At 30.3% G+C, this 14,359-nt stretch overlaps 1 protein-coding gene across 4 annotated transcripts in view; it reads left to right on the top strand.

The window, feature by feature from the left end:
* LOC145328869 (sodium- and chloride-dependent glycine transporter 1-like) overlaps nt 1–14,359 on the top strand; it is an 81,548-nt gene that overhangs the window by 20,566 nt on the left and 46,623 nt on the right. For all 4 annotated transcript variants that reach the window (XR_013882665.1, XR_013882666.1, XM_080172790.1 and 1 more), the window contains exons 3-5: nt 6,531–6,579; nt 12,649–12,701; nt 13,200–13,231. Coding sequence is in view for 2 of the 4 variants with exons in the window: in XM_080172790.1 (XP_080028916.1) it covers nt 6,531–6,579; nt 12,649–12,701; nt 13,200–13,231 (134 nt within the window). In the remaining 2 variants the exon portion in view is untranslated. The remainder of the gene's footprint in view (nt 1–6,530; nt 6,580–12,648; nt 12,702–13,199; nt 13,232–14,359) is intronic.

The raw sequence follows: 14,359 nt of genomic DNA, 5'->3' as shown, positions 1-14,359 counted from the left end.
AGTCCCTGTTTTAAATCATTCTGTTGATATATCTTTGGAGAACCCTATCAACATTACAGATAGTAAGTTCAGTAAGTCAGTCCCTGTTTTAAATCATTCTGTTGATGTATCTTTGGAGAACCCTATCAACATTACAGATAGTAAGTTCAGTAAGTCAGTCCCTTTTTTAAATCTTTCTGTTGATATATCTTTATCAAATAAGGTTAATGTAATCAATCTTGAAAAGAAAATTTATCGACATCATCTTTTTGAAAAAAATGATTTGAGTACTAATTTTGCAAATAATACACAACAAATTAATAGCAGTAATAACTATCAGTCTTTACATAGTTTTACTAAATTCATTTTTAATACAACATTCTTTCTCATATTGCTAACATACTTTAGTTTAATTGACGTTAATTTTGCGTTATATCTATTTGTGTTAAGCTTTAATGTAACGAGTTTATTTCCCTTTAATAACATTAAATTTGGTATACCAAACAAGTACAGAAAATTAAAAATAGGTAGACGTTATAAAAGTTTAAAATGTAAATTTAAATCCTTTTTAATAAATTGTCCCCTAAAATATGGCTATAATATAGCCTTACCTATTTTCCCCTTCACTCTATCTTTTGTATAATAATTTAATGTCTGTCTCTATTTCTTATAACTTTTCATCCTAAGTTATAAATATATAGATAGACAGTTATACATCATACTCATTAAACCATTTCCCTGATTATAATTGTGACTATTATGGCATGTAATTTGAATTATCTATTAAACCATTTCCCCAAAAATTGTGACTTATGGTTTATATATTCTGAATGTTAATAAAAAAATAATTGTAGAGATTATCAAACCTCATAAACATTTTTTATAAAATTGCCTTTTTCTTTCAGACGGAAGGATAACGCACTCATCGAGTTATATCATCAAAATAACACACATCCTATACTATTAAAAGACTTAAAGGTGAATATTTGACAGAAATTATTTTCGCTCAATTTTTATATTGTTATATTTTAAAAGACAGCCATCTTCATGTTTGTAATAAAATCTTTTCTCCATACTGAAAAATGTCTTTTTAAAAAAGAACAATTATATCTTTAATGTTAATCTTTTAATATTATAGGAACCCTGAATACCCCCGTGTCCTACCTATCTTGTATAAAGGCAAAAAACTACAAAAACATAAAAAGGTAATTATTAAAATATATTTAAAATACGCTAAAACGATATTTATCAAACATAATGTGTAAAAATTTGTAGTACATCCATAGCTAGCCTAATGGTTTAGTGGTAAACCTATCCGGTACGGTACGCACTTTCTAAAAAGGCGTTTCTGTGCCAGGGCAAGCTATGCGGGCCCGCCGTATATTATTTAAAAATAATATTATATTACATTATTACATATTATTTCCGCAAGTTAAAAACAAATTTGCAATATTATTTTATTTTTAAATTTTATTACGTGCAATGAATTTTAATAACATATCAATAGGTTGTACATTTTTATAATAGATAACAATTAATGATTGACATACAAGAAAAACGTCAATTACAAAACAATTATTTTATTATTAACTTTACATCAAATTAACATTTAATAGTTATTTTTCCTACAAACAATTGTTAGTATATTATCTTTTGTTGTTAAACAACTAGTTCCCAAACTTCTTTGTGTGTGTAAGAAAATAAAGGCTTGAAAATTATTCTTTGTTATGTACCATAAATAATATATAAAATTTAGTTAGGAAATTATGTTACCAACATTATAAAAAAAAGGGTAACTAATCACGTCCGCGATTGCGGCAAGATAATTGAGTCTTACAGTTTTGCCTAGCCGTTGAATGAAAAATTTTTCTCCCCTTTCGTTCACAAGGTTCTTTTTTTGCTTGCGGAATTGATTCTTATCTACGCAATTAAACTAAATCAAATTACTATTCTTTATGATACATAAATAAACGTTTTTATTTGCTTATACCGCATCTTTTATATTTACACAACAAAATACTTATTAATTATTTATTATGAAGTAAAATAATAATTATAAGTATTTGCTTTTGAAGCCAGTAAAAGTGTTTTGTAAATTATCTTACCAAGAAACATGAAAGTACAAAAACAACCAGAAGTAACCATCCGTTAACTTCATTCTTGCAAGCCTGACGTCCTTCGAGTCCATAGGTTTCCTAAAAAATTAACTATTAAAAACTTTTTCATAACAAGTTGTATATTGGATATAAAAATCTCTTGCAAGTCCATCGAGTCCATAAGTTTCCTAAAAAATTAACTATTAAAAACTTTTTCATAACAAGTTATATATTGGATATAAAACTCCCTAAAAATATTCTTATTTTTCAGGATCGACCATCCTCTATAAAACATCTCAGATTGTACCTAATATTGAAGAATTATATAAGGTAAAACTCACCTTGAATCCCAATAAAGCATTGAAGACCGCTTGTCTAGTATCCGAGGTCAGATTCATCTTGTTGTACTTGATCTCATCACCGGTTTCTTTTTCCCTTAAAAAATACGTAAATTTATAATATGTATCTAAAAAATATATCTATATAAATACAGATGTAAATATATATATTACATAACCAATCTGCATTAAGATATATTATTTTATTTTCTTATGTCTGCACAATACACAGATATGGAATAAATATTTCAGAAAGTATTTGTCTACACATTACCATAACGATCGATATGGTCTTATATTTGTAAACAATTTGTAACGGTTTTTAGTTGGGTTTCGTGAATATCAGAAAATTCAAATCTCAAAAGTGGTCAATGTTTTTACAATACTCACACAAACAATACAGTGTGCGCTCATAAAATACTATCTTCCTGATTTTTCAAGTAAATAGCGTTTTTACGCTTAAAAACATACCAAAAAATCGCGAAAAAGTAATAGAAATTGCACATTAATGTACATAAATAATATTTTTGAAATAAAAACCCCAAAAAGTTCCAACCCTTTAGGTATAAAATTACCGGTTTTTCGAGTGCGCACTACGTTTATTGGAGCGCCAAATATCAAGGTACATTATGAAATACAACAACCCCTTTTCGAGACGCAAAATATACATACATATATACATACATATATATAATATACACATGTATTATATATACATGTATATACACATAATATACACATGTATATAAATATTAGACATATTTCATTTCAATTACATAAAAGTAAACGTAATTTTTAAATTCATTTCAAAGATCAAATGAGTAGTGGAGTTAAGTTTCCCTGTTCCTATCTTCTTTAATGGTCTTGATTTTCTTTTTTAAAAAATGGCTTAAAGATACCAGATAAGATTTTATAATAAGATCTTGCTTTTCAAGTTTCTAGTTTTAAATTATTTTTGTTTCCTATTAAGGTATCCAAGACAACCTTTGACGACGAAAATTTTAGACAAAGCCTGCATGATTAATATCTACAAACCTTGCCCTTTCTCGAGGTTTTTACCTAGACATAACCTGGTTTCTGTTAAACCATCTCACTCTGGGGGGTGATTCTACTCAAACATTTATCAGCGCCATATTATTACATTTTTTACAAATGTGTTTGCTCAAATTATAAAGTTATAGGGTTAATGTCCCTAAGTTATACAAGAAGGAGTGCAATGTATACACCAGCTAATACACAAGAACCAGTGTTTATATCTCCTTAAGTCAATCCTAATCAGGAATAAAATATTAAAGCTGGTATTTATTGACATGTCCCTAAACTAAGCATTTTATAATTCACTCTTTATAAACCTGCGTCCCTAAATTAAGCATTTTATAATTCACTCTTTATAAAAATTGCGTAATCACAACAAGATAATTCAAACTTTATCTAGTTTATGTAAAGTATATCTGCCGTTAATTCATTCTTTAATTGGCTCATAGAATCGAAATGTAATTTACTTTTTATAAAAATTGCGTAATCACAACAAGATAATTCAAACTTTATCTAGTTGATGTAAAATATATCAGCCGTTAATTCATTCTTTAATTGGCTAATATAATCGAAATGTAAATCAATCAATAATCCATTCTTTATTCGATTGAGGAAATTTGTTATAAACCGACAAATAAACCATTATTTATAATTAAATACTTGTACGAATCAATCTAATAACCAAGTTGTCATACTTTATTTGGTTATAATAAAACAAATAAAAAACAGCAAAACAAAGAAACAATAATTATGATATTCAATTCTTATTATAATTATAATCAACAATTAGTATATGCTATAATTTTGGCGACATTTATTTATCTTTATTCTTTAATTTCTTATTTTTTAATTATGTTACATGTGTACAGCAAAATTAATTAATTTTCTTTTCATCGTTCAAACATTTTCGCCAGTAATTGTGATACAAAATTAATTTAATTCGCCAATTTGTGATACAAAATTTATGTAATTTTAAACATTTATTAATATGTGAACTATATATTTATATATGTTAAATATAAATGAAATTTAATGAAAAACTTAAAATGAAAAAATTGAATCAAATTTTTTGCAACAAAACTAAAGTTAAAAAGAGATTTAATTTTGATATTTTTTATGCTTAGTGACAATTACCAATTAAATACAAATAGTAAATATTTCCCTTTGATTAAGAAAATGATATTGATTAACATTTTTTAATATTTTGTAATATATAATATTGCTTACTATGTAATAAACTAATCATAATGATACGAAGCAGCGCCACTTCTTCACAATTGTTCGTTGTAGTTCTCCTTCAAATTATTCATATTTTCCGCGAGCTTCTACCTTGCAATTTTGGTTGAATCATCATATTGTCATCGAAACCTGAAAACAAAAACATTTACTATGTTGAAGACGACTTTTGAAAATAACTTCTAAATCTACAAAAGATAATCCAGGTTACTGAATGATTGTAAGTTCCTGCCTCGTTGGCCTCATAAAGAGGGGGGAGCATGTTACAACTTTTGTAACACCTCCGAAAAATATAAACCACAACCATGCATACTGCGCGTGCGGACAACCAGACAAGAAGGAAGCACAAACTACCTGTAGAAGAAGCCAGTCTTTTTAACACACTCAAAGTTTAACCATATATATACTCTATTTGAAATGTCAAATTAGTGAAATATACCTTGTTGATAAAATATCTTAGTTAACTAAGTACGTAAAAATGTAATAGTTTTTAAAATAAGTGAGAGAACACAAACATGTTAATGTTAATTCATTGATATATTATAAAGAATTAACTTTTTAGTGAATTTTTATAGTAAAATCATAAGGCCTAATTTTACTCTATACCAGAATGCAATATTTATGAAGCAAAACACTCTAAAAGCTACGAATTTTACCCAAATAAAAAAAAGACCTTTTGCTTCAATCAAAATGATCACGGCAAATGTAAAAATTAATATTTAAATCCCCCAAAAAAAGTTTATTGGGGACTTAATTCAAATTTAGGCTCTGCAGTCTCATTCTACTGGTGTCATAGTATATTTTTTATATACGTTTTAAAAATAGGTTAAAAACAGTTTAAAACCCCTCATTTTACAAATTTACCTCCTTCAAAATTTTAAAAAAATACATACCTCCCCCCCCCCCCCCTCAAACCATTGAAACCTCTAATTTCATCACTGTCCAAAAAAGCTTGGACGTCATTTCATGACAAGTTTTACATTTTTTTGATTGTTAGTCCTTCCTAAGTAAGATGCTGACTAAGGTGTATTTTATGTTGTGGAGATTGCATAAAAATGTTTTTCATTCTTTTTTCTACCTCTTTTTGTTTCATGAGTTTTAATTTAGTTTTTGAAAACAAGTTTTAGTGAGTAATATATACGTTGGCTTGGAGCATTTTAAATATGTGATTTATATTTGAGGTTATGTTATGGGTAATGTAATAATGGATATATAATTATATGGATGTTGCACCATATTTTCTTTCTCTCTGATGAAGTGATGCACACAGATAGCTAAAATAACGACAATCCCTATCCTTCCATTTCTCCTCATAGTGGATGAACAAACTGACCAATAAATGAGGTTCATATTAAGGAGCCATATTGACGACAAAGTATTGGCACCAGTGGTTTCTTAAATATTTTTATACACATGAATATACTTATCAAAATAGGACTAACCGGTTAACCAGAAAGTCACTGCTTCCATTTAAAACATTTTGGTTTTTAACTTTTTTAGATATAATTGTTTTATTCATCTGATTTTTGAAAGTATGGTTCCTAGAACAACAAAATGATTATTATAAGCGAGAGAACTCTAGAATAGAGTTCTAAACGAAGGTCCTTATTAACACTTATTTCAACAAGTATTCAACAAATTTATATACAATTTTGTTAATACGTTATACATTTTTAATCCGCTTTACTAGTTCTGACACTCTACAAATGTTGATTTTCGATTTCAAAGTTTCGCTTAAATGGATGTTGCCAACTTGTCATCCTTGTTTTATACAAAATCATATTGAAAGTTGGTTGTCTATATATTGTATGTGTAATTTTTGATTAGTTATAAATTTATTTTTCAGTATAACAGCACAATGGATAACAGAGACGATAGACCGCCGACATATGACGGTAAGCATATTTTAAAGAATAGCTTTGAAACCGATTAATATCCGCTGGATTATAGCCGGTTCTCGGTCAAAGTAAAAACCTGTATAGCATCGTATTATAAAGGTGGGAGGCGGTTGTGACACTTTTTGAAACCAAAACTGAAAGTCAAAGGAACTCAACTAAATAAAAGTGTTACACCGCTGAAATTTGTAATGGCAGTTGCTTTAAATAGGTACAATGTGGAACTGTGAAGAAACGGCGGCGGAACCGCCACTATCGCCGAATTGTTTTTGGCAGAAAACGGCCGTAACGGCGGTTTTACCCACTTTTCTTCACAGTTTCATATTGTACCTCTTCAAAGCGACTATCATTCCAAATTTCAGTGCTGGAACTCTTCTTTTAAGTTGAATTACTTTAGTTTTGGTTTCAAAAAGTGTCACAACCGCCCCCTCCCTTTTTCACAAATATTAAAATAAATATCATAAGATTGATACCAGTACTTAGCCTTGGCCTTTGGACCCTTGGAGCTTAAAAAAAACTGGTTGAAATCTATTAATTTTTCATTTTAATATCCACGGACAGCTGTTTATGATATGATGCGATAAATAAATATTTTAATAATGATTTAAAATGTTCAGCTGCTCTATAACTTACTTTACCTCAATTTGTAATTTTAATAATCTTGTTTTCATCAACTGTTAATTTTCACGTTTTACTTTGATAACCTTTTGGCTCAGCTGTTTTTGAGATCTTTCTAATCATCTAATTATTTTATAACTATTTGATTTAAAAAGGTTGCATAAAGCTTCACTAGTGTTCTTAAAAATAAGTAAATAATATTATTCATTTTTCGCATGAAGGTACAAAAAAAGAACAATATTTTGCCTAGTTAGCACAGGCAATGCTCTAGGATGCGTATTTTATATGCTACGGAGTCTAGAATGCGTATCTATTGCGTCCTTGTGTACAGAATCTTTTAAAAATGCCATTGCATATACAATGATATAAAAATTGATATATTATTAATTGGATGTTTATGTTCAGATTTTCATGTAATCTAATAAAGTGATACTCGAAACTGGCAAAAATAACGATACCCCACATCCACCTCCTTTACTATATCTTCTCACTTCCTACTGGATAAACAAACTGACCAATAAATGAGGACCATTGTAGCAACCTAAATTGATAAAAGAAAATTTACCTGGTAATATATTCACGTATTCTATATCCGTTGATATAGTCAATCGTTACTTAACAGCATGACCTTGAATGTAAGGACATACAAACATAACATAACTATATATTAGTACTAGCCTACAGCTCACGTTGTTCGCTGGTCTGTAATGCTCTTGAGAATATTAAATATCCGTACTGGAAAGGTAGAAGACTAATGCAATTATTAAGATATGACGAAGCGGCCTCAGGCCACCTTAGGGTCCGAGTTATTGGGAAAAATTATTATGCTAAAGTTTTAGTAATTAGATTTTATGGTATTTTATGTTTTAAGTTTACTGTATATATTTCTATTGACATCTAAATGTTTTAACCATATTGTCAATCTGTTTTATTAGATTTTTATTAACTTCACAAAGTATATGGATGTTATCATATGTTTCTTGGTACTCTAATTGAAATGTCTGTCTGTCTGTCTGAAAGAAACCGTAAAGAAGTAAACGTGAATTTCTCTTCAGTTATAAAAGATCAATGGCTGGAATTAAAAACATCCCCATACTGATGAACTTACTTTGTCCGTCCGTCTGTTGGAATTCTTTGATATGCATCTATTACCAAAGATATTATATTAATTCTATTGTAAAGATTTCCATGTTTATTAGCTTTACTAAGGACTTATAAATGATGTCATCCTTGTTTAGCTTTAAAATTTCTAAGAAATTCTATATGTTCTATAATTAATATCTTATCAAGAGTAAGGGCACATCAAGGGTAAACCTTGGTGGGTTAGGGCCCCCTGCAGGAGTTAGGCTTATGCAAAAAAACTATCCCTTCTAATTTACAATTTATTTCTAAAATATGGAAGTGTATTTTCAATGCTCAATATGCACTCGATATGGGAAAGCACCCTAATCCTCACTTTGGCTGACCTTGCTTTTTTATTAAATATAATATTTTTTACGCGAAGCCCCTCTTTTATTAGAAATGTCCGTCTGAGGGTAAAACATAATTCACCATCTGCTATTAAAGATAGACGGTTTTAATTTTTGAGAATATACCCTATACCTTTAAGCATCCAATATGTGATTTACTTATTCCATCAGCCTGTCGGAAATACCCTGCAAGGCATTTAATTTAAAATGTAAAAATTTTATTTATTAAATTCTAAATTAGATAGATGATCACGACTGATTTTTTCTAGAGAAGATTTTCCTGATAGATGAATATCTACTCTCTACCTTATTTAGTCGGTTAGTCTGTCTGTAACCCTCCAGATGACATCAATTTCTGTAGGGAAATGTGCCTTTTCTTCTATTGAAAATAGAAGTCTAGCCTATAGTCCTTAAAAAAAGTAAAAGGATCTCTGTGTGTGTGTGTCTGTCTGTACTAAAAGATCTCTATAAACGCAGAATCGATATGGTTCTCCTTTACAAATAAGCATCCATTATATAATTTACCTGGTCTGTCAGTCTATCCGTAATGCTCTGATTGTCATTTAATTGATAGAAAGATGAATTTTCCCTGGTAAAATTTTACAGGGTGATGAGCATCTACTCTGCATCTCAATTGGCCCGTCAGTCTGTCTGCAAAATTATGTTTTTCCACTTTTTTTATGAAGGTTAAGATCTCAATAACTACTGAAGCAATTGGGTTCTCTATTTTAGGCAGGCTTTAAATAGGTCCCATGATGGTATTAGGCTATTTCATTTTCAGATGGTTTTGAGCTATTTTTTCTAGCCTGTTTCTGCCCCTTTTAATTGAGAGCCCCTGGATGCTAGGTACACATCCGCTAGCTTAAAATATTCTTATGCATTTAGAATAGAAAGAGATTAATATATTAACTTACACATAAAGATTACTTCAAGTAACTACTAAGGCTGATTTTAGTTATTTATTATATAATAAAAACCTTTGATACTATGAACGTATTAACATTCTGCCTTAGCGTTTTCTTGTTTTTTTTTTAAAAAACTCTCTAACTTGCTTTTTCTTCCATTTTCTTTGGTTCTTAATTTAATCTTCAAATACGTATTTATAATAAAGCCATTTTCATTCTTTCAAAAATGCAATTTAAATTACGGAATTTATTTTCCAATATATATTTTTTTATAACCGTCAGGAAAGGGTTAAAATGTTTTTAATTTTTGTTTCAAATTTTGGACACATTAGGGAGGGGCGCTAGAATCAACTCATTTTAAAACTAAGTTTTCTTAAATTTACTATATTATGAATCTAAATTTTCTTTTTTAAGAATAGTAATAAAATACTTCAATATTATGTAAATAGCAAGATGAAATAAAAAAAATTAATTTATTCTTAATAAAGAAAAATATTGGGTTTTATTATTCTGGGCAATGAGAGTTTATTATGGATTATTGGAGCACTATGAGTTTTAAACATTTATTCCTTGGAAAACTTGAGCTCGTTTATAGACATTTATTTCCTATATAGATCTGACATGGATCTTGAAGCAATAAAGCAGGCCCTTTTGTAAATGTTAAAAATTGGAAAAATCTATTAAATAAAAGTAATCGCAAATATACTTAGTAAATGTTATGAATAGTATTTGTAACATGCATATCTTTTCATTTTTTTCTATAAAAGAAAACTCGTGTTTGTATGCATGAGCTGTAAATTAAACTCATTTATTCCCCTCTTGAATTATTTATTAAAAAGTTGAACATCAAAAAGGTTATGTTATGATGATGCTATCTATATGCAAAATTTTATATATGGACGTACAGTAAGATCAAATTTTATTACGTTTTAGTTTGGATAGGGGCAGGCTTTTCAAACGTTATGGTGCCTATTTTTGGTGAGGTTGGGTGAAGTAAATGCAGGGCTAGGACCCCGTAGAAATTAGAGCCCATGGGATAAAAATAAGGCTTTTCTCCAAACAGGGAAAAGAGTGGGAGGGTTTTGGTGGTCAAGAAATAGGATCGAGTGGAGGCATAGCATATTTTTGGGATTGGTAAGCTTCGCGCACAGCTGATTGTATTCTACATATGTTACATTACAAGCTGACCCGCAATTCTCGTGGAAGCTACTCAATTATTACACCACCCTGGCCTAGAGTTTTGGCAGGTGTTTCATATTAAGCCACTCTAATTAATGGCACTCTCATACGAGGAGCATGGACGAGGGAAAGCATGGTTAGAGCTGCATGATTTGTAGAATCCTAACTCCCTACAAATCTCCCTCCTTACAACCCTAGGGCATCTCAGGGAAGGTTGCTTGATTATAATCTGACAAATTGCGACAGCATTGGTCAACCAAGTGCAAAGTCTATGTGAGGACTTGAACTTTATTTCTCCCAACCACAGCGTAGTGCGCTAACCACTACACTATGGGACACCCACTATGTTGCATATGGAAATTGATTTTATTCCAAAATTGCTGTAAATTGTCTCAGTTCCCAAAGTTAAGGTAGAATATTGTAAGTGGAAGTTTATGTGGGGCCTTTAAACACAGTACCTTGTTGATTACACTATTAACACCCCAACCCCGTGATTTTTAAAAAATCTGAAAAAAAAATGTGTGAGGTAATGTTTCGTTTTATTTATTACTTCAGGTTAATTCATATTGGGTCCCATAGGAAGCCCCGTAGTACTAGGCCACTTCAGGTATGGCCACCTAAAGGTTTAAGAACTCCAACATCAGAAAAAAACCAGCCAACTTTTTTTTAAATAGGGAGGGGCATCATTGCTCAAATGGCACTTTTTGTGAAAGCACTGTAGGAAGTTATTAATCAAGTATAATGTAAGAGGGAAAAGAAAAAAATATTTTAATTAATATCAATTAATAAACAATTAGATTTTTTCAATTTGGCAAATTTAAATGTAATAAAATCGTTTCCCTAGAAAATTTCAATTTTATTATTTTTATTAAATTGTAATTACTTTTAAAAAGAATAATTTAATTTAAGTAAATATAATTATGTATTTAACACACGCAAATCTTGTTCTTTTAAGATTAGCCTTTTTTTTCCTAAAACCACGCAACATGCCATCTTTTTAAAACTATTTATTTGTGACCATCATGATTTCAGAATATTCTGTACAAATAAATTCTTTACCTACTTTTAGTTATTGTTTAATATTCAATTTGTATCCACTAGAGGCCTCTAGGGGGCTCCTTAGTTTAGGTGGGAGAACTCAATCCCTCCTCCCCCCACCAAATTCATAATTTTAGTCTCTAAAAGAAGAATCTATTTTTGAGGGGAGGGGTAATATTTTTCTTGTGTCGATTTCTCTAGAGAGGTGGTGGTATCCTCCCTCAAAATGCTTACAATGCTTCCCAGGAACCATGAGAAGCTACATTGTAAATGAGAACCATATCGGTTCAGTGGTTAGCGAGATCCTCTGGTAAACACACTCATACAGACAGACACACACAGATCCTATTACTTTATCATGTGTTATTTCAATACTTTTAATTATTATTTTATGTATAAACTAGCGGCTTCGCCCCTAGCCTCTAATGGCTTTGCCCCCAGAGGTAATAAAAAAAATTAAGGTGAAATTCGTTAAAGGACCAGGGAGATCTTCAACAACCTAAAAAAAAGGACCAAGGAAATCTTCTGCAAAAAAAATGGGGTGGGGAATTTTTGTTTTTGCAGGGGTTAAGGAAGTTCCACCCCCCAAGAAAATAGCCAAATCCACCACAATACCAGTAGGTAAATACCCTGAAGAGTATAATCCAATAGGTTTAGTGGTTACCGAGATCTTAAGCTACAGACGGACGGGCAGACGGACAGACATCATTCTACTTTGTATTATAGATTTTTTATTTCATCTGTAAGTGTTATACTCATTTGTGGTCTAGTTAGTAGTTATGCAGTAATGATTAAAACTACTCTAATTAGCATCTAACCCTGCGGGAATATCTAATTAACCTCATCAAAAATGTGTTTAGGTCACAGGAATGGAAGAACGAGGACCCATAAAAGACAACAAAGTATTTCACAGGTAGTAAAGCATTTATATTTAATAAGCTATTCTTAGATACATCTTTATTAAAATTATTCTGACAGCTATAAAGCCAAATTTGTAAGTAACGTCATCATGCCTATTAGCCCTAAATGTAACGCTATAATTGGACTAATCTATAAATATAGATATAACCAGAGAACTACTTGGATCCTCTATTGGGTTACTTTTTCGTCTGCTGATAAATTGATTTCTGCTCTTTTGTAGCGACTTGGCTGTGTTAATTTTCCTGACGCAATTGGTTGCTTTTCAAAGAACCAATAAAAAGACGCCACAGGGTCCTCGGGGTGGAAACATCCAGTTATTTAACCCCCCCCCCTCTATTGTTTTACTCTAATGTTCATTGTATTTAGTTGAAGAGTTATTCATTGAGAGTGTATATTTTTGTTAAAGACTATAGTACAATTACATGACAAATGCAATTAGGTAAAATTTTTTAGTCTGACCTACATATTGAATGGCTTTTATTTGTTTCAGTTACATCTATCAGATGAAGATTACATAGACAGGTAAAATAATTAACATTCATTTATTAGAGGAAGGCCGCCGAAAATATATTTTCACAGAATTTTTGTTTGATATGATATTTTTACAAAACTCGAATAAAAATATTGAACCAGGAAATCCATTATTCAATTGTGTTGTACTATATGTTGTCTTTTCTTTAATTCTTATTTTTAAAAGCAAAGCTTTTCTATAATTAGGGTCGGTCCGTACGTCCGTAACGGATAGCTTTTTTCGCTAATTTAGGCATGTTATAATTGTCCTATCGATTTCAAACATTGCATTGTGATTCCTGCAGTAGTTAGGTACGATTTAGAAAGCGTAGCAACTCTATAATCATTACCAAAATGTCCGTACGTCCATTTTAAACATGTTGATTTTTTTTCCTTTTTTAACAACAAATTTTTATATGATCTAATTATCCGATTGATCTGATTTTTTGTATACTGATTTCTGGGACAACAAAGTAAAATATTATAAGCGAAGCATTTCTATAATTAAGTCCTAAAAATGTAAGTATGTCCATAAACATTATTTTGTTTCAAGCAGTTTTTCAACAAATTTACTTACAATTTTGCATCAACTCTCATACATTTATATTCTGATTATTCAGTTTTGACACTATTCAAGTGTTAATGTCCGTTTGTCCTACCGTTTCATCGCTTCGCTTTTATGGATATTACATCCTTGTTTACCATCAAATTCTTGTTCAGTCAGTTGTTTTCCGTGGATAGCTAAAGTAAAAGTTGTAAAAACAATTATAATTTTAATATCCGGCCTGGGCTAATAAAACTGGTATTAACTTTATGTTTCCAGTTACGTTTCGAAACCGAATAATATCCGGTGGATTAGAACCGGTTCTTATCCATACTAAAAAATTATATGTACATAGCATCCCATTCTATCCAGATTTCTACAAACATCAAAATGTATAATAATAAGATTAAGACCAGTTTTAATCTTATAATTGTACATTTTTATATCCGCGGAAAACTGTTCATGATACGATGCGATAATAGTATTTCTCGCATCGTATCATAAACAGCTTTCTGCGGATAAAGAATGTATAATTATGAGATTAATACCAGTTTTTTAGCCCCGAGGTTCCGAAGGCACCGGCTAAAAAAACTGGT

Source organism: Acartia tonsa, chromosome 9 (assembly GCF_053477335.1).
Source record: "Acartia tonsa isolate MP-2025a chromosome 9, ASM5347733v1, whole genome shotgun sequence".
Taxonomy (NCBI): domain Eukaryota; kingdom Metazoa; phylum Arthropoda; class Copepoda; order Calanoida; family Acartiidae; genus Acartia; species Acartia tonsa.
Note: the sequence above shows the minus strand (reverse complement) of the source record. Positions and strands in the feature narration are given on the sequence as shown.